This window comes from Coptis chinensis, chromosome 3 (assembly GCF_015680905.1).
Source record: "Coptis chinensis isolate HL-2020 chromosome 3, ASM1568090v1, whole genome shotgun sequence".
NCBI classification, from domain to species: Eukaryota; Viridiplantae; Streptophyta; class Magnoliopsida; order Ranunculales; family Ranunculaceae; genus Coptis; species Coptis chinensis.
Window position 1 is genome coordinate 110,602,669 of NC_141458.1, and position 25,956 is coordinate 110,628,624.

The 25,956-nt window shown below is 34.8% G+C and overlaps 1 protein-coding gene, 1 long non-coding RNA gene and 1 pseudogene across 4 annotated transcripts; all 3 read right to left on the minus strand.

Moving 5' to 3' along the window:
* Positions 1-464: 464 nt before the first annotated feature.
* LOC147512935 (uncharacterized) lies at positions 465-3,233 on the minus strand. Of its 2 annotated transcripts, XR_015217303.1 has the most exons (3): positions 2,884-3,224; positions 651-980; positions 465-567 (listed from the first exon to the last, which is right to left on the minus strand). It is a non-coding gene; the product is annotated as an uncharacterized LOC147512935 (long non-coding RNA). The 2 variants fall into 2 exon arrangements; XR_015217304.1 differs by lacking the exons at positions 465-567; positions 651-980 and adding an exon at positions 1,808-2,168 and having other exon boundaries at positions 2,884-3,233.
* A 6,952-nt stretch (positions 3,234-10,185) lies between these two features.
* On the minus strand, positions 10,186-11,470 carry LOC147512936 (beta-1,3-galactosyltransferase 7-like; annotated as a pseudogene). The gene is made up of 6 exons (XR_015217305.1): positions 11,435-11,470; positions 11,222-11,342; positions 11,055-11,142; positions 10,836-10,958; positions 10,413-10,522; positions 10,186-10,327 (listed from the first exon to the last, which is right to left on the minus strand). The product of XR_015217305.1 is annotated as a beta-1,3-galactosyltransferase 7-like (transcript).
* Positions 11,471-16,702: 5,232 nt separating this feature from the next.
* Positions 16,703-19,376, minus strand: LOC147512937 (uncharacterized). Its single transcript, XM_086595933.1, has 6 exons — positions 19,135-19,376; positions 18,823-18,882; positions 18,135-18,427; positions 17,932-18,007; positions 17,535-17,761; positions 16,703-17,144 (listed from the first exon to the last, which is right to left on the minus strand). The coding sequence occupies exons 3-6, from the start codon at positions 18,417-18,419 to the stop codon at positions 17,016-17,018; spliced, it is 717 nt and encodes a 238-aa protein (XP_086452059.1). The 5' UTR covers positions 18,420-18,427; positions 18,823-18,882; positions 19,135-19,376; the 3' UTR covers positions 16,703-17,015.
* Positions 19,377-25,956: the final 6,580 nt, after the last annotated feature.

Here is a 25,956-nt window from a genome sequence, read left to right on the forward strand (position 1 = left end):
CTAAGGCATTGCGCCGCTCTTTCTCAACGAAACTTCTCTCATCTTCTTTAATTCTTCTACGGAATTAATTGACACCTTTCTATGCGAAACTTTTCTCCGTCGACTCTTTGTGAATATAATTTGCTCGTAATACCGCCATTCCTCCGTGCGGCAAAATTAAATTCACATTACGTCAACCTTCTTAGCGTAAACTTTCTCCAACTTCTTTCTTTTTTCTAAGGCATTATGCCAATCTTTCTAAGAGAAATTTTTCGAGCAAAATTTTCCGTCAACTTCATTATTTTTTAAGGTATTCAGCCTATCTTTCTGAGTGAAACTTTCCGTCAGCTTCATTATTTTTTCTAAGGCTTTAGGCCGATATTTCTGAGAGACACTTTTTAAAATTCGGTTCTTATGAGCTTTTAAAAATTTTCTCCGGCTTTTTTTTATTTCTTTCTTTTGCATTCTTGGTATAATCACCCGAAAGCAAAACCTTTCTTCCGCTTCTTTATTTTTTTTAAGGCATTGCGATCTTTCCGCTCAACATTTTTCGTCAATATCTTTTGCTCGTAATTCCTCCATTTCAACCTGTGACAAAAATACAAATCTTTTTATCAGTCTTCCTGACTTAACCAAAATTTTAAGATAACTGATAACAAATACTAACATACCTGTTTCATGCTGTCGAAAATCATTGACACCGTTTTAAGTATTTTTCGAGCTCATCCATGGTGAACGACATTTTTTTTTTTTAGCCATTGCTTTTCGAATAGTAGCCCCGAACAATCTCTATCATTCTTTCCTTTACAATCCGGTTCTTTTATTTTTCTCGCTCGCGTGCAAGGACCTTTTTTCTACGCTCATTTCTTTTTTCAATTTTTTTCCGTCATCTCGACGATTTATTCTCTAATTAGACACACGTTCGTTTGCAATGTGTTTGACTTTGCCGGTGATCTATAGTTCTCCTCGTCTAGCCCCAGCATTAAATATCTCAACCCCACCTATAAGTTTCATTAGCTCAGTATCGTGTACAAAACAATAAGAGAAGAAACTCTAACATCATGACTTTCAATGTGCGTTACACTTGGACACAGGGACGGAGCCAGGAATCTGACCTAGGGGGGGCAAGTGTATATACACAATCAAAATATAAGACGGCCGGACGGAGCCAGAAATCTGACCTAGGGGGGGAGTGCTTATACTATTTCAGAAAATGAAATAGCATGAAGCGTGTTTACCACTTTGACCATGTAATTAACAAGGGATAACAAAACGTATTAGTAGATGAAGTAAAACATTCAAATTATGAACATACCCCATGGATCTCGAAAAGGAACAATCAAGATAGACTAGGAGAAAGCAAAGGCTTGGCCACTTTAAGCTCCCCACAGTCACTTATATAGACTGTTTTAAGAGGTATATTTCATATATTACGTGCACTCTCAGCTCTTTCGTCTCCAAAAAACTAAGCCAAATCATTGAATTGGCATATCCGACCGGATGGTTTGTAAGTAAGTATAACAACTATGGTCATCACCACATCCCCCCAGATGAGATGAGCCAATTAGGATCCCCACTAGATGGGGAAATTAGGGTCTCCCCCCAGGTACACAAAAAAAAAATCCTAATTGGCTCATCCAGGGGGAGGGGGATATGGTAATACTAGTTAACCCAAATTCACCACTTATATTTTTTCATTCTTCTACTACAAATTCACTCACACTACACTATAGTCCAACATATAAATTATACATTGTAGATATAAATTAACCATAAAATGACTTATACACTGTCTATAGTAATGGACAGTAAGTAAACAACAGCACAATTGGAATGATAGTTTCTGCATACATATATTTGTCATCAAAAAGTATGATTGCAAAATCAAAGAGGATATACAATTAATCATGATCACTTGTATCCACATACCACATTTAAAAACAAAAAGAAGCTATTGGTTTGTTAGCCTATATCCTCCCTATACAAAAAGATCGAACAAGGAGCTCAAGTAGCCAAGTCAGGCATTTGAAGTCGCTCTTGCCGAGTTTTCTTCAAGACATCAAAAGCATCTACGATAGAATCTTTATCAAATTGTCTAGCAATATCTTTCTCAATAAACACAATCAAATAATTTGCTAGATAATCATCTTTCATCCTATTACGTAGCCTGGTCTTTACAATCCTCATCGCTGAAAATGCACGTTCCGATGTAGTAGTTGAAATAGGTAAAGTCAACACAAGACGAATCAGAATCAGTCTATCTATAAGATGATAAATTGTTGACTTTCCTGTTTCTATCAAAACTTAACACAACTTGGAAATGGGTGACAAATTTTGAAACTCAGAGTATATGAAAATGTCATTCTCATAGTTTTGCAACTGGTATCTCAAATGAAAATTTTCTTGCTCGGTGAAATCCATTGGATAATAATTATTTGCAAGCTCGCAAATATCATTAATTTTGAATGATCTATAATTGTTCCTAGGATCTAAAGCCGAGCTAAGAACAAGCAATCTCATTACATCCTCCTTAAACTTGTGATTTAATTCTTGCAGCTGTGAATCAATTGTACCCATGAAAATTTCAACTCAAAAATGATGCCCATTGGTAAGGGAATCTTGAGTAGATTAATGATAAAACACTTGGGTTTGATGTGGCGCTCCTACACCTATTATAAGAAGACTATGTTGTGGCTTCACGTTTAAAAAGCATAGTCAAAAAATTTGAGGGGGCGGTAATAAAATATTTAAACTTATTTTGAGGGGGGCGTACCTCTACGTATTCAAAAAAATTCATACTTATAATACATAGAACATAATGGTTCTTCAAAACCTTTGGAGGGGGGGCGACTGCCCCCCTGTCTCCATCTATGCTTGGACATATATAGCTTTTTCGATACTTACTTTTAGATTGCCTTGAGGATTGGCTTCAATATTAATGTTGCCTCGCTGACTAGCTTTTTCGATATTGTCTTCGTTGTTTTTTGAGACCCGTAGCTGGTCCATTGGTTTTTGAGGCCTAGCTCATCCAGTATATGGCAACACTTGCTTGATCTTCTTCGTTGAATCCTCTTGCCCATATGATGCCATGCAAACATTGGTACAACTTCATTAGACCCAAAGCAGGTTCCTTGAGCTTGAGCTTTTTCGATACTTAAATATAATTGAAAATGTCCAGTTCATATTTGACGTAACAATTCTTATCCAGTTATCCAAAACAATTTAAGGTACGGTGGGAGACTCACTGGTTTATCTGTTATCTAATTCTATTATCCAAAACTCGGTGGTTTATTTGTTATCTAATTCTATTATCCTCATCTTCCAATTTCTCTCTTCAAATCTTAGTACAATCACATGTAAGTCCAATATTCTAGTCATGTGCCTTTCCTATTCAAGTCCAACTTCTTCTGGACAATAGCGTTATCTCTTTTACAATTTGATAGTGAAAGTACAATTTGAGTCGTTTAGCATTTATTTAGTTGTTATTCATTCACGTGTGAATTCCACTTCCATGACTTTGCTGCTTTATACATCACTTTCCTTGAGACTTTGAAAATTCTTATTTCATAAACTGAAATTTGTTCAGAGTTACAGTATATCTCGAATTAATTTGACCATGGTTAGCAAGAAGTAACAAGCTGCACAGAAGCAACTTTTTTTTTTTTTTTTTTTATGCCAATGGGTAGAATCTCGTCAACTTATAAAAAAAAGTGTCAACTACTCAAACTCAACCACCAGAACACGACAAAAAGAAGGTGTTTTAAGATTTGGTTATCAACTTCCAACTTCAGTTTCTAGTTGCACCATATATACTTCATTTTCAGAGTGACCAACTTTATGGTTCTTAATTTTTCATTTCATACTATTGTTCGTCTCCCGCTTTAAAATCATTCTGTTTGTCTACCGCTTTGCAAATCGTTGTGTTCGTTCTTTTTTCTTACGATTTTTCTTTACATTTTTCTTCTCTTCTTTGCCATATGAACTTTGTTTGCATGCCAAAGAGGAGGCGGTGTTTCGACCCCCACCTACGTGGCAAACGTCTATTGGTAGGAGTCTCCACTTTATTCGTTTAATCAACAGGGTTAAAGCCCAATTTGTAATACCATGGATCAATGTACATGCCCATTAACTAATGTGTCTAAGGCTGAATTTTAGCCACATGGCTTGCCACTAACGTATATTAATTTATGTCCAGATTCGTTTCTTATCAAAAAGATAATTATCAATTGAGAGTTATATTCAATTACAATTACTTAAGCTACAAGAATACTTGAGCTACAAGGAGTCTTTACTATACCTATATAAATACCAAACTATTTTTCATACAAAACTACGTTCTTGAGACTTGATCCCATCGATAATTTGGATACGTAGGCAACCGAAAGGTACAGTCTCATCATTCACTTGATCACCATCGCTTTTTCACTATTTTTCTACGTTCTTCATTTTTTTCGTCACCACTTAGTGTTTTAATCATATTTGGTCGAAACACAAACTAACCCATCATACTTTATGCATACAGGTGGAAGAGTTCTCCATCGATCGAGGTGACGTTTCACAAACCATGGATCAGAAATAGTTTTGTTCCAACGCTTAGACACACACTTGAGTTTGAAAAGAGTCTCTGCCAAGACACAGAAGAGTATCTCTCCAAAGATGTCATGGGGTAAATTACTAATACCCTTTTCTTCTTATATAGTTCTATTGCTTCTTCTTTTGTATGACAAATAGCATCGCCTGAAAAGAACAATAAAAAATGTATGCAAAAGGGAAGACTTGAGACAAGAATAAGAGGTCGACATTATATTTAAAGGGTAATCTTAAATACACTCTCCATTTCTAAGAAGGCACTCCCCATAAAAAATAGTGGTAACCTCCTATTGCCCTTAACTAACTAATTTGCACTATGCAACTCTATACACTATCAAAATATACTCTCCTTCTCTAATTATCTACATCCAACTCAATTTCCTTAACTCAACTCAACTCAATTTTTCTCTACTTCCCAACTCTCAATACCTCTTATATTTTAACTCTCAAATAGAGTATGTATCATTACCCAACTCTCAAATGAACGATTTATCGCAATACAACTACCCACATCTCAATGTCGAATAAATTGAAGATTATATGATGTTAAAAGAAAGAATTGAACATGAAAAAGAATAAATTGGAGATTAATGTAATTGAAATTGCCTAATGGAATTGAAACTAAATGGATTACGATAGTTTGAATCTTAGATTTCAAAATAATTTTTGTGTAATCTTGATGTATGTGCTATTTTGAGAAACGGTAATACATTGCCTTAAAATACCATAAACCACGGTAACGGGTTGCTGAAACATAAACATAAATTACAGCGTCGGGTTACCATTTACCAAGTAAAGATACAACAAATAGACACTAAAAATTCTTAAACCATTCGGTATCTTGTTGCTGTGTTGTCAAATTCCAATATTTAAATGTTTCGTCATCTATTTGATAATAATTTGATTAATAATTAGCATATTTTAACTTATTTGTAGTTTTTTTAGGTGATAACTTAGTTCCAATAAGTAGAAAACATTTAGGTTATAATTTTTTTATTTTGAATTGGTAGCAATTGTACATGTCTATAGGGTTTAAGGTTTGAATAAATGCAGTTCTAACTAGACTTTGAATCTAACATCTAAATTTTTACCAACAAATTAAAATTTGATTATATAATATAATTTAAACCTATTTTCCATTCAAAAATAAAACGTTTAAGTTATAATTTTTTATTTCGGAATTGGTAGCAACTATACTTATGTCTAGGGTTTAGGGTTTGAATTAATATAGTTCTAACTACACTTTTAATCTAATATCTAAATTTTTACCAACATATTAAAATTGGTTAAGACGATATAATTATTTAAATTAACCCGTTCTTCAATCTATAATAAAACGTTTGGGTTGTAATTTTTTATTTCAGAATTAGTAGCAACTTTACTTATGTTTAGGATTTAGGGTTTGAAACAGTACAGTTTTAACTAGACTTTATTTGAATTGATTTAACATCTAAATTTGTACCAACAAATTAAAGTTTGATTAAATTATATAATTTAAACCCATTTTTCATTCCATAATAAAACATTTTGGTTATTATTTATGATTTTAGAATTGGTATGTTGCAACTGTACATATGTTTAGGGTTTAGTCAATACAGTTCTAACAATAATAGAACTATATTTAGAAAAAAAAAAACCCCAATACAATTCTAACTATATTTTGAATCTAGTATCTAACATCTAGTATATTTGGAAGTTAATATTCATTATCTAATCTAACACCTATTTTATTATTATTATTTTTTATTATTATTATTTTAATTTGTAATGTTATCAAAATTTGAGATTCCTTGATATTCCCAATTTTGGTTAGACATCTTGATATTTAGACAAATTATTCAATAATTCAATACTATTTCAATATTTTGCCTAATTGTTTTTATGAAATTTCAAAATCAATTTATTCTCTTTTTAGGTTGATTTGAATTTCCCTCTCAAAATCAAACTCAAAACTCATTTTTCAACTTTTTGGCTTCCCCCTTCAATTCAAACCCAAATTTTAGCCATTTTTCTAGGGATGTCCAAACGGGTACCCAGCCCGAACCTGACTTTTCAGGTTTTGAATGGGTATCGGGTTACCAAACCCGACCGGTTTTCAGCGGGTCGGGTTCGAAGTCGGGTATTTTGTTAAGAAGTGTTATCAAACCCTACCCTAACCCTATATTTTGGGTACCCATCGAGCTCGGGTTTGGGTAGGATAAAGCCCGGTAGAAATGAAGAAAGAAAACAATAAGAAACTTTATTTGAAATATATATCTACATTTTATTCTTTCTTCAGCTATCCATCAATCCTTCAAACAAAATAAAACTTCTAATGAACTTGAAAATAATTATCACCTATATTCGGACATAATTATTTGATATGATTTAAAAATAGATGGACTCGGAATGAACTATAGACACATGATCACGTGCAATTACTGAAAAAATTGGAAATCCCGACATAAATATTTTCATAATCCAATATATTAAATAACACATCATTGTAAACATGAATGAGATCATAATCCAAATATTTATCTAACTCATTCTTTTATATGAGATTAGTAGTATGCAATTGAAATCGGATTTGGGGTTCGATTTTGGTCCGGGTTCGGTTTTGGTTTTTTTAACCCTTTTAACTGGTTTAGGGCTAAATTATTGGGTCGGGCTCGGATCGGTCCGAGTTTAGAGAGTGTGACCAAACCCTACCCTATGTATTTCGGTTTGGGTTCAGGTTCGGGTTTTGTCGGGTTCGAGCAGAGTTCGGTGCGGGTATTTTGTTCGGGTTTTGGGCGGGTTTCAGGTTTCGGGCAAGATGGACATCCCTACCTTTTTCTACTCTCTTTCTTTCCCCACCCTCAAATCTACTTCTCTTTAAACACTTCTTCTCCATTCCTAATATATAAACTTACAAAAACTCAAAACTATGGGAGGTGGTGAGCATGAAAACTCACCCAATCCACACACTTGCAAGGTAATTTGTTTGACTTATATTCTCCACTTCAATTGTTTTCTTTAAGTTGGGTATATGTCTAACTATTTTCTTTTTGTTGAATTTAAGTCTAATTTAAGCACATTGAAAGCTTACATTGGAATTGGAAGTAGAAGTTGACAACATATGTCATGGGTTTGGGACAAAAGTTATTGTGAAAGGGAAGGGAAAAAAAGAGGAATCGTAGAATGTTGTAAGCTTCTCAATCTTATGTTAATTTCGGTAACTGGTTACTATTTTACAAATACAATTTTCCGCAATTGAACACCAAAAGTTTGAGCAATTTTCAGCCACTAGATACCATTTATCAAATTAGTAACTGGATACCAAAATTGAGTTATAATTTTGGTAACTTGTTACCGCTTTACAAATATAATTTTCAACAACTGAACACCAACATTTTGAACAATTTTCAGCAACTATATACCATTTATATTGAACTTGTAGAAGCATGTCCGGCTCCTCCACCAATGAAGCAATAGTGGCGACATCATGAACCGTCAGTGACAAGTTGGGCTTTAAGGCTAATGCCAAGGGCAATGCCATTTGGGTCACTAGGCATCCCCCAAGTTGTAATAGAAGATACCGATGATGGGACATCGATAAATATTGATTAATGAAGGGTCTTAATGAATCTGGCTAATGTAATTGTAGTAGTTGACTAACTAACAACTTTCATCAATTGAGCACCAAATGTTTAACCAATTTGTAATATTCTCAATAAAGAAAGTGGGTGCTCTAGTTCAGGCAAAGCGAATTTTCAGTCGTTAATTGGATACCAAAATTGGGTTTTAGTAACTGGTTACCGCTTTATAAATACATTTTTCAGCAACTGAACACCAAAATTTTGAGCAATTTTCAGCAACTAGATACCATTTATCAAATTAACAACTAGATACCGAAATTGAATTTTAATTTCGGTAACTGGTTACCACTTTACTATTACAATTTTCAGCAATTGAACACCAAAATTTTGAGCAATTTTCTCAAATTAGGGATACCGAAATTGAGTTTTAGTAACTAGTTACCGCTTTACAAATACAATTTTCAGCAACTAAACACCAAAAGTTTGAACAATTTTCAGCAACTAGATACCATTTATCAAATTAGCAATTGGATACCGAAATTGAGTTTTAATTTCGGTAACTGGTTACCACTTTACTATTAAAATTTTCAACAACTAGATAACAACATTTTTCAACAACTAAACACCAACATTTTAAGCAATTGTCAGCAACTAGATACCACTTTACTATGTTTTGAACAGTAATTGCAATGTCTTCAATTTAGAATCCCATATGGTGCGGTGGTGCCTTTGCCTATGACAAACAATCCAAGATATGAGCGCACAAAATTTTAATGGGATAGAAGTTCGAACCTTTAGCAAACAAATTACTTGAGATTCATGAAACCGTTTCTTTCACACTTTCATTTCATAACATCTATATATGTAATGAGAAGACGGGTTTGGTGATTGGTGATGTGAAAGAGAAGAAAGTAGCACCCTTTTTTAGAGAGAGAGGTTACCTGATCAAGACAAAAGGAAAGTGTGAAAGGAGAGATACAGATCCAAGTTTGTTTATGAGTTACGACTGTTGGTAACCGAGGAAAGCATTATTAAAAACCACTAGACCAACTCACCCAGTTACAAGGAGCGAGCCCCTCTAATTTTTTAGTGAACCGGATGTATTTTGTCTTAACTAGAACCGGTTCCGAGTTGGAGAGTGCCCTCTTAGGAACTGGGGCGTGTATTTAATAGGAAAGCTTCTTTTCCTACTTGTTATGGAACTCATAATCCTTGTTGGATTAGTTCAGGTTTCTGTTTCCTCATATTGGCGAAGCAACGATGCAAAATTTAATAATTAAGGATTCCACTGTGCAAAATTCAAAGTAATTAAGAAAAAAAGAATAAAGAAGAGTTCACCTTCCTCTTATTGAACTCCAACAAATTGATCGCGTTTTGTAAATTAATTATACTAGCAAAATGCACGTGCTCTACACATGATAACCACTATTGATGTGCATGAACAATATATACTTGTCAAAGCAAGTATATTAGTTCCTTGATGTACATTAGTTCCTTCATCCTTGATGTCTAACAACTTATTGTACGTTAGCATCGGCACATTATACTTAAGCATATAATATTTTACCAACAAAACAAAGTATCCCTCAAACTCACAAGCAAAATCTGATTATTATGGATATAACATATTAGATATGGATAGAGCATACTCTATTTTATATATTGCCAATTATCAATGAAGAAAATTAGGTTACAGAGGACTCAACCCAAAAGTTCACGTACTATTCGATAATTCCCGCTCACTAATGATTAGCAATCTTATCACATTTGATAGCCGGATTAAACAAACCATACATAGTCTAAATAGCCCCTTGTAGGAGTTTCTGCCAAATATATAACTGCATAGTACAAAGGTGTGTAAAGTTCATGAAATAAAATGAAATCTTAACGATAATCTTAATTAACATGATCTAAAACACCTTTGTAATCAATACTTCTGATCCATAAGTGCATACCGACACTCGTGATTAACGTGAACAATTACATATCCTGTCTCTCAAACACATCCTGTAACGAACTCCAATAAAACATGTTGCCACACCCTCATCTAATTAACTTAGAGCATGGCACTCCAAATAGCTCCATCACCTTCATCACATCTTGTATGAACTTCCTTGCCACTGATTTGCAAATGTCACTGCAAGTCCAATCAAATGATGCAACACAAATATTCCCTGCCTATGCTTTCCATTCGCAGTCTACAAAAGGAAACAATAATTTAAAAGTGAAACTTACCCATAATAAATTTACAGCTTGGATAATAGATTTTTTTAAAAATCTTACCTGGTGGAGTTCCACAACACATATTGCGCTCATCGATGTGTTCAACTTCGAGCCCTATAAACCAAGCACCAAGGGAGACATCTTCATTTGCATACTTGTGCAATATGGGCCTACAATCAAAAACAACAACCCCAAAGTCTGACCTCCAAAACTGAAATAAAATGTAGAACTTTGTTTAATTTTGTAAACATCTATCCTTCAGAACGATTGTCCCACCTATTTCTACAACGGGGACCAGTGGACCTTCCATACATAACTGTAATTGTTTGTAAAGCACACGAGAAGTGTGTGATTCATGTGGACACTTTCTTACACTGAACTATAGCAACCACAATGATGGATACTATGACCATTTCAAATGGGCCTATACGCATTTTTGAAACTTAAATTGTAACTATAGTAAACATGGTGAATATGTCTTACTGGTTGATAGAGATGTATGTAGCTAGATCCTTTGAGATAGCATAAATCTGACCAGTTGCACGTCTAAAGTATTTGTTTCCTTCTTCTCCAAATTTCCAGTACTCGGGTTCATAGTATTTAACACTCCTACAGATGAGAGTAGTTAGGACACATCACAACATTATGATGCCAAAAAGATCGGTTAATCTGTTATCATGAAATAAGTGCTCGAGAAGTTACTTCTGAGAAAGAACAAGGCCAGACTTCATACACCCCATGTAAACTCTGGGCTTTGAAGGGTGGCGAGCAAGAGTAATAGCCAACATACCTACATACGAAATTGATTAAAAATTTAAAACCTATACTCAGTAATGACATATGCAGATCTATAGTAGGCTAAAACATACCCAAATTTACGTGAACATCGTCATCTACTTTGACATAGAAATCAGCATCCCATTTCGCAACTGCCGTTGTAAAGAAGATCTTTGTTTTTGTAGATAGTTCATGATACCCTTCAACATGCTCCTGTTAAATAATAGGGACATTATTCAGATCTTGAACCCTATAGTTTGCCACATTTATTTAATCAACACGCATAAGTTACTTCAATACATTACCAGCCTAAGAAAGTCATTATGTTGTGCCTCTTCCATATAAATTTTAATTGAAAAAAAATCCATAAAAAAACATACTAATCAATAAACAAAAATAGATAACCCAAACTACTATTTGTGGGCATTTGCGACGCCCCTTTACTATGCCCTTATTGATGATAAAATTCTTCATGACGACCACCATGGTTACCGAAATGAGAAACCGTACTATTAGCCATCAAAAGGTATGACAAATGAAGGAAGTAAAATTTCAGTCCGTAACGGTCAGGGAACGTAACCCCTTATGTAGCAACCCAACTGTAGATGTTTGGTTTAGCGAAGCCTCTAATACCTATGTTTCCGAAAGAGGATGCTCCATAGGGAACATCATGACCAAACTCAAAGAAAGGTGAAGTTTGTATCCTCTAGGAGTAGGGCCGTAGGGGACTGTTAGTGATGCTCACATAACTCAAAACCACATTTTATAACCCATGACATGGTGATTATCCTCTCAGTAAAACCAGTTCCAGCTATCAGAAGCTGGTCCATCTCTCTCTAACTACTACTCCGAAACAGAGTGCCATTTCTTTCTTTCACTACATGGTTCCTCTCCTTGCCAAACTCCAATCTAGTTTCACGGGAACCAACACTGTTTGTAGGAGACCTGACTTCAATAGGTTTTTTCGACTGTATTCCTGAAAGTTGTCTATGAAGACTTGGTTGTCGACCAGGGCTACCTGGAACTCCAGTGCTCCCTTAAGAAATTTTAATTAGTTGTCCTTGCATAGCTTGAGTATACAAAAAAGCCTGTGATGTTTGAGGTGCATGTGCACAAACGGAAAATATGTTGGCTTCACACACCACTTTTCCAAGGTAGCATAAGAAATGATATCTAGGGAATTATTCAGAAAAATCCAACGATAAAAAAGATATACGAAACCAGCACAAACAACATAAATTTATAAATTTATAAAACAAAAAAAAAAATATATAATAGTCTACACTTGAATAGAAGACGCAAATAAGTTAAACATACCTTCAAGCACCTGAGGCTTATAAGCAAAAAGAATTATATATATATAGCTGCTGCTGCTCCAGACAATTAAAATAACATCATCATATTTGGTCAGGCACTAAAGTAATATTTAAATTAAAAGAACTTGCGGAATGTAGTTATAGTTTATGCTGAAGTGCATGCTGACAAATTTGTTATCCAAATTAATCAAATTTGATGCATTAAAAGTTGGTAAATACGAAAGTGTATTTAATTTGATTGAAGAGAGCAACATAATCAAAAGCAGGTCGAAAATATCCCAATAGACAAATTTTATTCGAATATTACCGGTTTCGAGAAACAAGGAGACGTTCAAGAGTGAAACCATCTCACCTAAATTTCAAATTGGACAAAAATAAACTTATCCTTATAGCGATGCACACAACTTGAAAGATCGACAAAGTGCTTCTAAACCGTTTTGACTGCAAACAGCAAAGGACAACAGGTTGAAAAACTTGTGGAAACGTACAAAATGCTCCATACACCTTTTCTAATGGGAAAAGTTGGTTTTCGATGTTGTAGAAGCATTTGCTATGACGGCTGCTTCACTTATGTAACACTAATTTAGTCATTTCATGTGTTAGATAAAAGTGCTTGTCTGACCAACTTATTATCCAAATATATATATATATATATATATATATAATATATATATATATATATATATATATATATATATATATATATATATATAGCAGACCAACTTCATTTTGGATCAAAGAGCAGAGAAAATGGGGAGACCACAACTTCTGCCATTGCTCCCAATCAGTATACCATTAAGCACATATAGTTATGTTATTTCATCCCTATCTAATGTAGAGTCTCAAAATATAGTGCTAAATTTAAAAACGTGCCTGATTTTGATATAAAATAATCTTCTAGAGATGATCAAACAACCAATTGGGCATTCAGAGTATATGTAGAATCATAAAAAAAATAAACCAAAGTACATATAAACAATAAAACCAAATACCAAGGTGGATTAATGGCCTTTAAAATATGAAGATTATATTCCTTTTACTTACCTATAACACCTTTGGCACCCTTGCAAATAAATCACACCATCGAACCCCTTGATCACTATATACGGAGTAGTATTTATTCTGGAAGACTCATATGCCGTTGAGGAGCTATTGACCCTGTAAATGGAAGGCATTGAGATGCAATGCAATCTCGTGAAACACTTTTATAAAAAAGGCTCACAGTATTGAGAACAGAACATATATGAAAATAAAGATTGATTTAACAAATATATGAATATTCAAAGCTACAATCTAACCTGCCGACATAGAAATCCAACAAATGTAGATTTCAACATATAAAAAGAAAATGACAAAGGATCAATGGTTCCCAAGGTCATAATCACTTGATAAACTGAAATAAAGATAACAGACAACAAAGCTAAGTCTTCATCAATTACCTAAGCTATGGAATCAAAACGGTTCTAAACCAAGTCTGTGCTTAAAACCCCATGAGTAAAACTCATTTGCTCTCCTTCAATCACTGGCTGGAGACGAAAAACTCATGCTAATCCGACCCTTATAGGATTTCAAATAGGAACTATTTCTGAGAAACAATATATGATTGCACATTAATATACACTTGGAGATAGGGTACTGTCAAACACACATATTCATGAATGAAGTGACTAATTGATTTCACATGTGTGGAAGAAGACTTACCAAAAGCGAGAAGAACTCATCGAATTCATGCAACAGTCAATCATCTCTTCCACCTAATAGAGAATCCTTCTAACTTGTAAGCATGAATTCAGTAAATGCTCGCATAGATACCATCAAGAAACTTCCTTATATCCTTGTTCTACATGGCATTTCTGTTTCATCAAAGCAATCCAAACCTCAATTTCAGCGTTTAGAAAAAACACTGCAAAAAAAAAAAACAGCATAATTAAGCAACTGTAACTTAAAATGAGCAAGTAACACACACATAACTTCATCCCAAACAAATATGAGATCTATGAGAACAGATGAAATGGGATAAGACGTGCTTCAACTTAAATAAAGTACAGTAAGACAACAAAGTATATAGTCCTCCAATTCATGCCAATGAAACATTAAAACTTTACCAAGTCCATTGAGAAAAAAGATAAAAATAATCTTAAAGTTAATTAATGGTTTAGTAACTATGCAAGGGTTTATAATGGACCTTTAGAATTTTTTTCTCCTTGATAATGTGACTTTTCAAGCTAACACTATAAACTCATTCCCAATTCATGGGGTCCTAAAGTCACAAATTAGTTGAATGTCACATTGTATATCCTATGTTAGGTAGGTTGTGTTCGACCCGGTAGTATTTTTGTAAGCATTCTAAGTTGTGTGGTTATTGACTGTTGTACTACGTACTATATAACAGAGAGATGCGTCATTCAAATGCAATGAGCACAACTAATCCACTATGCTCAATGATGATACACAAAGCAAATAAGAATATAATACTATCAGGATGCACACTTGATCATGCATTCTCTTCTCTATCATACGTTGTTCAACAACGATTAATGAGCACATTAAGAACGAACCAACCTTTGGATATCAAGAAATTCAGTAAAATCCCATACAACAAATTTGCCAATAAAATCCCGAAGACATGTTTTTCTGTCAAAAATAATTGATTACCAGTAAGAGACCACAAAATAAAACTTTTAAACAAATAAGTGTCATTATCCAACTAAACAGCATATAACAAAATCAAAGTAATTCATCTTGAATGAATCCAAAATATACCGAATCTTAGTCCCAGCTTTCATTGGCTAGTAAATCCACTACATAATGCTTTAAGTGCAAAAGATTGCAGAGCAAACTTTAGATTTTAGTTATTTTAGAAGGAACACCGTAAGAGTTCATGACTTGTGAAAATGATTTTGTTACATTCTTATTGTGAATAAAAATCTCACGATAAATAACCTCGTTAAGAGGAAGAGAATCAATATCAACTTTTGTCCCCTATGTATGTTCGACACAGAGTCAGTGAAAGATCTATTACGTGCAATCTTTTGTATACCACGAAGCAAACACAAAGTCATAGACAACTAATTCATTAATCACTACCCTTTGATGATGCAGCAAAGTAAATCCTTAACTAATTTTAAAGATCTCTCGGATCAAGAATAAAAGTATCCAACCACTCAACAAATTTTAAACAATAAGATCTTAATCATGTATGATGATCAATCTAAAGAATGAAGACACCCACTAACCAAAACATGCAAAAACCAAATTTCACAAAACTCAAAAGTCATTAACACTAACCGGATGAATATGGAATTGGTACAAACAGGACACTCGAGCAATTCATGAATGCCAGTACGTAGCAGGAGGAATAGTTGTTGTTGGCGTTGAAACAGTATTAAGATGTTGTGAAAAAAAAAAAAAAACTGATAATTGCAACGATGAGATAAAGATGGAAAGAAAACTTTGTTGGTTAATTTCGAGACTTTTCAGTTTTCAGCAAAGCAGCACACCTGTTAGCGAGATTTTTTATTCTAATAGTAAAGAAAACCTTGGAGAAGAATGATCTTGACCAAATGAAGAGATGGTTCAATGTTTTCACGGTGTTGCAAACGTTGAGAGTGAATGAGGGGAGATTTGAGAGAGAGAAAGACGTTTGGTTTCCTAGAAATTAAATTCGGTATAAATGGTAATAAATTCGCAATTAAATTAATGTGAAGGCTAAGTCGCGAACAATTGAATAATGGCGTGTAGTTGATTTCCGACTTGAATTCACATATACATCTTTAAGGTACTATGTAATATTAAGGGTATAAATAGTAGTAAATTTTGAAATTATGAAATAGTCCTTTTTAAAGGCATTGAATAAATGAGGTTCTCCAACTGGTGAGTAAGTGACCGATGATTTTCTAGCAAGTGACGGTGACTTAATTAAATCGACATTATCCTTCTATTTCACTATATCCAGCTCAAATAAACTTATGTGTAATATTCAATGCTCTAAATTTATTGTAACTGCCACAAGAACAACTCGTTTCAGTTGTGAGCATACTTCGCATCAGGGTTTACGCCGGACTATATTATATATTGCCCAGAGTGTTGTGGGCCTTTACTATTAGACTCATCCCGCAAAGGTACCATTACTTGGAAGCAGACCTATGCCAAGTTTCAAACCCTTAAGCTGCTACCGCTGCTGCTACTGATATTCTGTAGGATGTATGTTTTCTTCAGTCTTTCTTGTGAACAGTATCTTATACCAAAATGTGCTAATTTCTATTCAAAATTTGTTATTCATTCATTTGTATAGTAATGGTATTGTATGTACAACCTAAATCCTAAACAAAAATACAAAAAACAACTAGAATCACATTAAACATCAATGCTTCTTCCTAAGCTTTTACATCCCACTCTTAGTAGCTCTACTTTCGTCAGTTATACAAGGTCTCAGATTTCCATCAGTTTGCAGACAACGGACATTTTGAAGCCCCACCACTCTGCTTAGTTGCAAGGTTTTCTTCACTAGAGCATTCAGAACTCGTAAAAGATGTCAGTGGACTACCAAGGTCTACTATATATCACAAATTCACAATGAGCTCCTGCTCAGAAAAACCATATAGCTTCCACGAAGGCCTTGAAATGAAACAGTGGACCTTGTATCCTTTCTATATCTCTTGGAGTCAGCCAAAATCCCACAATCATCAGCCCATTTCACCTATACAGAAGTTTGAACTGATGTTAGACAGGGAAATATAACATCAGTAAAACCTTCGCATCGTTTCCATTGAAAACTTTGTAGGAAGCACTGTCTTTTAAAATCAAGTCAGAGTATGTGTCTAATTGAATATTAAAGAATATCTTCAATCAGTTATGGTATGCACGCATCACGGCAAAACATATGCGTGATGTATGTATACACATATACACATGTGACATGTGACATATCAAAATCATCCAATCAAATGTGGCCCCCACCAGTGTGTATAATGAGTTTTTAATCTTATAGTTCTTCAGGCTTTCGAATTAAGCTTCTTATTATTACGGACAAATTACAGAAAATTAGAGAAAGTTGTTGGCTTGGAGGTTGATAAGGGTCTAAAAATACCTTAGCCTTGGCAATCTCAGAGTGCCCCTTCTGATCTGTCCTGCAATATTGCATGATCCAGTAGGTTTCCATCCCATTAGGAGCTTGGCCTGTGTAGAATTCAAGAGTTGATCTGGAGCCAATGATAGAAGAGTTTGTAAAAATTCTACGACATTCCCCTGTGGCCTTCCAGTATCCAGACTCGGCAGCTTTAGGGTCTTCCGAATTGGAATAGTGTGAGATTTTAGCTGCAAAAACGATTGACATTCACAAATAGAGCAATTTCTTAGATAAGAGGTTCCCAGCTCCCATCAAGCAGTAAAAGAATGATATCGAACTAAACAGCTCCAAGGAAACTTTAAGTGGTAGGTGATCAGTACTTTGTAGATAGAGTATACAATTAAAGATAAGAGCTCACCCCAGCAAGCATTAAAAGAAGGGGATACAGAAGAACCAAAGTTGAGACCAGTCACTAAGCCTTCAGTGCTACCACTCTGTGATCAATCAATTTTCCAGTAGCATTTCAGTATTAAAATTAAGAATCTCTAGAAAAATTAGAATATTAATTTAAGAAAAGCTGCTCAAGAACATCAAAATGAAACTAGTCAAAAGTTAGTATACCTTGACCACCCTAGTCATTGGTTTCACCAGAATGTGTGCAAAGCCTGCACTGCGGTACTTGAGCCTCAAGCCACAGATGTCATCTAGGAAGAGCTGATAGTCATATTTACCACATGAAATGCACAAGAGAGATGATTGTGTCAACTCAGAGGCCTTGCTCTGGGATTCAAGATGGTCAAGTGCCTCAAAGCCCAAGTTGCCGCAGTTCATGATGGTTGCCTCAGAAGAACCAAAGTCAAGACCAATCACAAGGCCTTCAATGCTACCATTTATCTGCAAACTCATTTTCTCTGCTGCAACCAAATCTAGATTTCAATTCTACAGGAAACACTTTCTAACTAATAAATCAACTTCAACCATCATAAATCCACAAAAACCAGTACAGAACTGAAACGTCCAATATCTACCCCCAACCCCAGGAAAAAAAAAAAAAAATATATATATAATAAATATATATATATATATATATATATATATATATATATATATATATATATATATATATATAAGAAACGAAATGGCTTGACCAGCTTAATTTCATCTATTTCAAACACTTTTAATCTTACAACAAGGTTCCAACCAACGATACTCAGATAATACATGATCAGCCTCGAAACCAGCAATCACTAATACAAGTAAAATGAAGATAAAATTAATTCAAAAGGAAGAAGTGAAAAAACAAACATACCCCAAGCACATGTGCATTCATCACTCTCGCCACTAACTTGACTGTCTTGGCATTCAATCCCTAATAAAATAACGAAACAAGCTTTTTAATTATGCAAGACACACTTTCTAGCTGATGAATTCACTTGAACCACAAGAAAAATTCAGAAGAACAATTTTTTCACCAAGAAAACAGTCCAAAAACAGTTTTTTCACCAAGAACCATAGTAAGAAGTAGACACTAGTAAAGATCACAACTTTTTCACCAAGAAAACAATATTTATCAATTCTTGGATTTCAAGAAAATAAACAAGAAACAAGTGAAATGACTTACCGCATTCTTGAGCATTCACTTGAATCTGAAGTGTAAATAACCAGTTTAAGAAAATGATGAAGCAAAGAAAACCCACGAACAGCACGAACAGAGTCCAACCAAGCCCTTCATTTTTTCCCTCCGTGTTCTTCTCCTTAAATTTTCTCTTCTCTTTCTTCTTTCCTGCCTTTATATCTCTATTGTAAATATCTTGCCCTTTAAACGTAGTACATTTCCTGCCTCGTGTTTCGTTGTGTGGTCGTTGTCCCATAATGGCCCAAGTGTAAAATATTAAAAAACGAGAAAAGACTTGGTTTTGACTCTTGACCCAGTTATACTAGCTGTATATATAATAAGACTTGTAAGTTGCAACCGATTAACCGCCAAAAACACGGGTGCAACTAAGTCGGGCTGGGCAGGCTAAGCCTAAGCGGTCAACCCAAACCCAATCGAAAATACAATGTAATTGAGTCCTGTTACGGATAGACCCCATATTGTGTTGGGCAGACCCCGAGTTGGGCTGGGGTCTGCCCATTGTGTTGGGCGTAACTTCGAATCATACACCCCCAAAACCAAATACCAAGAAACCGGAAAACCGGCTACCACCCTTCGTCCTTCAAACCCTCGATTTCGCAATTTCTCTCGACCAAAAACCCACAAAATCAAACTCGCAATTTCTGTTTCAATTCTTTGTTTCCATCAAACTCTCGATTCTTTATCTCGATCTCGATCAAACCCAATTACTGCTCAATCTTCGTCGATCAACTAAATAGTGTTTTACTAAAACCACCATTAGTGAGTTCGGTGAGTATCTGAAACCACCTCAAGCTCTTCTATCAACACCAATTTCAAAGTGAGTTATTTGCTTTCAAAGTGAGTTTTTTTATGCATTGTAGTTTGTTCATACATTGTAGTTTGAGTGTTCAAGGTGTTTGTTTATACATTATACATTGTATTTGGTTGGTTCATACAAGTCAAAAAATAATGTCGTAGTTCATACAATGCCATAGTTTTTTATGTCGTAGTTTCAAAGTGAGTTTGTTCATGCATCGACCAACCAAATACACGTAAACACACTTCAACACCAATTTTAAAATGTTAAGTTTGTATGAAGTGTACGTAAATTGTATTAAGTTTGTATGAAGTGTTGTGATCTTTGTGCGACATTGTTGCTTGTAATTTGCTAGACTAATTTGACATTATAGATTGTGTTTCTATTAATATCTTTGTGTGGCATTGTTGAAGTTAATTGAATCGAAGTTAATATTTATATCGGGTTAATCATTAATTGATGATATATTAGGTGGAAGTTTTTCTTGTGGTTTCCCATTGACGTTAATTGAATATGTATTATTAAGTCCTAGATTATGTGTATATACTAATGTAGTTTTTCGTTTTAATTTTGACAGCACTCCATGGTCGATGAAATTTCTTGTTTGCTCAATCAAGGCCTGCAATTGGGTGGGAATGCGATTCCAGACGATGCACGGAACGAGTTCATGGAGGCATACAATTTGACCCGGTGCAAGTTCATTGACGGACGATATCGTGAAGGAGCATAGGTGATGAAGTAGCTTGAGCATTGATCTCAACTCTGGAGTTCTAGTAGTATAGGGTTGTTTAGATTGCTTTTGTTGTAAAGAGTGACGTTGTGATATCTGTACCCAAATACTTGATTTTGTCGTATGTTATTTCAAAATATTATTTGATGTTATGCGATTCCATTTTATGTGTTTGTGATTCCATTTTATTTCAAAATACTTGAATTTGATGTTGCGATTCCATTTTATGTGTTTGGTTTTGAATTTGGAAGTGTTAGAATTGTTGGAATATGAAATTTGGAAGTGTTAGAATTGTTGGAAGTTAAGAAAAAAAGAAATCAAGGTTGGGCAAATTTCAGTCCCAAACGACATGGCCACACCATTTGGGACTTAGTCCAAAGAGTGTGGCCACACCGGTCAAGAGGCAAAAAGACAGAAATTCGAATTTTGCAAAGTTCAAATTCCAAACGACATGGCCACACCATTGGGGACTTAGTCCAAACGGTGTAGCCATGTCGTTTGGGATTTGAACTTTGCAAAAACTTAGTTCTATTTTTTTTGCCTCTTGACCGGTGTGGCCATGTCGTTTGGAACTTAATCCAAACGGTGTGGTCATGTCGTTCGGGATTTGAACTTTGCAAAAACTTAGTTCTGTTTTTTGAACTTTGCAAAACTTGGTTCATTTTTTTGACTTAGTCCTAAAGGGTGTGGCCATGTCATTTGGGACTTGAACTTGGGCAAAACTTGGTTATGTTTTTTTGCCTCTTGACCGGTGTGGCCACACTGTTTGGATTAAGTTCCAAACGACATGGCCACACCGTTTGGCCTAAGTCCCAAACGGTGTGGCCAAGTCGTTTGAGATTTGAACTTGGAAAAACATAGAGTTCTTCAATTTGAACTTGTTCTACATTTTCTTCTTGAATGGGGTCACTTGGAACTTGTTCTACATTTTCTTCTTGAATGGGATCACTTGGAACTTGTTCTACATTTTCTTCTTGAATGGGGTCACTTGGAACTTGTTCTACATTTTCTTCTTGAATGGGGTCATGATGCATTATATTTTCTTCTTCATCTTCATGTTTTAAAATGGGGTTGGGCTATTCCATTAGTGTTTAGTGTTAGTGTTAGTTTTCTTTAGGGTTTTAGGTTTTAAGGGTTTAAGGGTTAAAGATTTTTGATGGTGGAAGAGAAGAGAATAGAAGAGAATAGAAGAGAAAGGTTGAAAAGGTTGCAACAAGTCAAATTCACTTTGGTTTGAGAGGTGCCCAACACAAAACAACTTTTGGGGCCAATGGCACATTTGTAATAATTGTTTTTTTTTGGGTCTGCCCAACACAATATGGGGTCCGGCCAGTAACAAGCACCATTTAATTTAAGGCTCGGGCTTTCCAAATTAGAATCGGGTTGTTTGGATTATACTAAGTTAGACATGTTTCATCCCCGAACCCAGTCGATCAATAGAAATGCTTTATTCAAAAAAACGCAAAATAGAACAAACAAACATAACTATTCAGATTTTGGGTTTAATCTCCCTTGTTCATACATACCTTGCATAAAAACCCCCTCACTACCTCAATATGTACTAACCCATAAAAACCCCTTATTTTTCTAAAATACCCAAACTGACTAAAATACCCCCCACACATAAAACCCTAGATCTCAAATTTTTCTTCTGTCTTTCTTCTCGCCGCACTCTCTTTTTGTAAACCCTAGATATCCTGCAAAACCAAATTAACATAGAAGATAAGATGACAAAACAACCGAAAAATAAGAGAGAAACACCCAACAAAACAAAAAAATCAAAAGTTTTCGTGTCACAAACAAAAAGGAAAGCAACTACCGATAAAAAGACAAAATCGAAGGTAAAAATCATATATATTTTTTTTTGAATTTTGTTTGTAAATAAACGAAATCTAAGGTGAAAATGCTTAATTTATTATATAAATATGCATTTTCATATATAAAAGTACAATTACATATATGTGTGTGTGTGTGTGTGTGTGTGTGTGTGTGTGTGTGAATTAATAAATTACATATATAGCTTCATATGTAAATTCATATTTAAACATATTCTAAACGTGAATTTGTATTTTTACAAGTGAATTTGTATTTACATATTCGAAATTTGTAATTGGTCATCTTTTGAAATTTATATTTACATATTTGAATTTGTATTTACATATTCAAAATTTGTATTGCAACAGGATGTAAAATCTACTGGTTCTACAAAGTTTTCCGTTCTTCTGCATTGCTAATGCTAAAACTTGTACAAGATTTGAAGGGAAGAATTAGAGATATTTATATCACCAAGATGAAAGAAACTCCTTTTGGTCATCTTTTTATGGTTTTTGTCGATGGAAAGGTCGATAATAGAATGTTAGAGAAACCAAGCCACATCATTATAAAGTTGTTAACTAGTTGGTGCAAGGAGAGGCATAAGTTTAAGATAGGAAATAAGTTTGTATCTTTATGTCCATCTGATGTGGCGGTAACCTTTGGGCTTCCCATGATGGGGAAAGTTGTTGTTTTCCAGTCAGGAACGAGAATAGACGAAGCTATTTCTGGATCACCATTCATGTTGAGACGTTTCTCCGGAGTTAACAAGATAACAACAACGGTTGTAAAAGAAATCTTGAACCAGATTGTAGACTCAACAGACCCTACGGATATTGAAGATATGGTGAGACTACTCGTCATTTTTCTGGTGATGACAGTATTTGTAAGTAGTGGTGCGAGTGGAATAGCGTGGTCCTTCCCAAAGCATGTTGAGAATTTGGAAGCTATGTGGAGTGTGTCATGGGCTACCTCAGTTCACTCAGAACTGATTGAAAATTTTTAGAAGTGGGATAGTAGTAGTCCATTCAAAATTTCAGGATGCATTATTCAGCTTTTGGGAAGATACTTACATTGTCTACAAAATTCATATTTTCATATGTAAGTTTAGTTTGTTTTCTGACATATGCGTAGTCATATTTTCATAGCCTATATCACCTCACATGATAAAAGAGAATATACATTTGCATATGCATATGTCATATGTCATATGTTGGTAATATACTAACATTATATTGTCTGCATTTTAGTATTTTCATATGTAATTTTGTTTTCATATATGCATAGTCATATTTTCATAGTCTATATCACTTGTCAGGTGTATGAAAATATATATGAAAATAGAAATTTACATATGAAAATCTATATTTGCATATAAAAAGTGAAATTTACATATCCAATGCAGATGTCATATGTCATATGTTGGGAAAAGAATTCTATGAAAATATTGGTAATACAAATTCACATGTTATGTGCAATACTTTTTGTGTGAGCATGTGAAATTTTGTGAGCCAGTCCGCGAGACTTGCTTCCCATGGATTGCAAAGTGGTCGATGGAACGACTAGCGGATGAAGTACTAAAAACTTTCAAGCTAGAAAATGTTCCCAATTGCCACATCAAAGTAAAATTGGAACTGACCGAGGAAGAGAAAGAGGCATTATACCCTGAACACCACTAAAGTGAAGCTGAAAGCTTGAGGAGGGAAAATGCTGAGTTGAAGAGGGAGAATGTAGAGTTGAGGAAACTTAATAAAGATTTAAGGGGTGAACTTGGTAGACTGACGAGAATAGTTTGTGAAGAGAGTCTAGAAAATATGTTTGAAAATCATGAACATAGCGAATTCTATGGGGAGGAAAACAGGAGAAATGTAGATTCTGTTGAAGGAGGAGAAGATGTCGGTTTGGTTGAAGGGGGAGGAGATGTAGATATGGTTGAAGGAGGAGGAGATATAGATGTAGGAACCGTTATTTCATAACGAATATTTCTACAAACCGCGAGAACCCACGTGCAGCGGAATCAATGGGGTTCTCAAGATTTTGAATAGAAAACATACCTTTTAGATCCAATTTTGATAACTCTGAGAATCCAAGCTTTATAAATCCGAATCAAAAGCAACCCCTTGATCTTCTGTTGTATTCCTTTAGAATAGATTGGACGTTGTGTGGACAACGATCTACCAATCCCCTTCTATTTCTCTCAAGATCATAAACGAATTCGGATCTACTTTTCTTGCCTCTTTTTCAGAACAATGAATAGTCAATTTCGGCCAGAGAGAAAGAGTATTCTATTTATAGGCTACAACAGGGACCATGAGGAGAAATTAGGGTTGGGCCTCCTGACGAGCTTGGGCTTTCCATGTTCGCCCCGAACACACGGCCCAAGTCCGTCAACAAATGGCTTATTCCACTAAAGGCCATTGTTGCACTACCGCCCTAATCCCAAATTACGTGTCAGCGTTTATGGGCTCCATATTATATGGTCGTTGATCTCCCCGTGTTTAAGATATTGAATGTCCGTTGATTAAGTCAAGTTACTGACAACTACATTAATCAACTTCTTATGTCCTTGAGTAGTACCACTCAATCTCATTGTCATGTCGGAATCTTTTGCGGGGTTTACATGACAATCTTTTTGAGCTCCTCAAGGGGACATCATCAACCCAACTTCTTGCGGGACACGGATTCCTTCTATAATCAACATCACACCTTACATACAATATCATTACCCAATCCATCGAGTTTGTTGATTCACAAATGAATCTCACTCATTGATGATTTAAAACAATGTACAATGCATGTAAGTGCCCGTTATTATATCCGGATTAGGAGGACAATCATCCATAATAACATAGATGTTTGTTCTCTTATATAGTTAGTATAAGGAGAAACAACCTCACTTGGTCCTGTTCAATACACACAAAGTGTACTAGTGTAATCCTATAGTCAAGATAGACTAATACCAGATTGTACTACAACCGTACTAATGGTTTGTCCAAATCCATCTAGGTTGTGAACGATTACTTATACTTTATAAGGTAATCGATGATATGATCTTCCTCGCGGTGTTCATACCATATCATCTACAACATAAAGTATTAGACACATGCATATAACTAATAACATATATAATATGCATAACATTTTCCCATATGATTCTCATTCAAAATATAAAGAATTAGAGTTAATACAAAATATATAACCCTATCAGTAGATATGGTTGAAGGGGTAGAGAACAGAAATGTGGATTTGGTTGAAGAGGAGGGCAAAAGAGAGTCTGAGTTGTTCGAGAAAGAGTTGGCTGAAAAGGAAACATTGGAAAGACTGAGTTTTCTGAGAAAGAGTTGGCTGAGAAAGAGACATGTGAAGAGGAAGAGAAAGGTGAGGTAGATGAAGAGGAAGAATCTGAGTTGGATGGAGAAGAGGAAAGCAGAGAGACAAAGTCAGATGAAGAGGAGGAGGAAAAAGGTGA

What these genes read in the sequence shown, in the direction of transcription:
- LOC147512937 (XM_086595933.1), bottom strand. Translation starts at nt 18,419, where the DNA reads ATGAGTTTGCAGATAAATGGTAGCATTGAAGGCCTTGTGATTGGTCTT. An exon ending in CAATGACTAGGGTGGTCAAG is followed by an intron (nt 18,008 to 18,134) that starts GTATACTAACTT and finishes GATTGATCACAG; the next exon opens with AGTGGTAGCACTGAAGGCTT. An exon ending in TTCTTTTAATGCTTGCTGGG is followed by an intron (nt 17,762 to 17,931) that starts GTGAGCTCTTAT and finishes TCGTTTTTGCAG; the next exon opens with CTAAAATCTCACACTATTCC.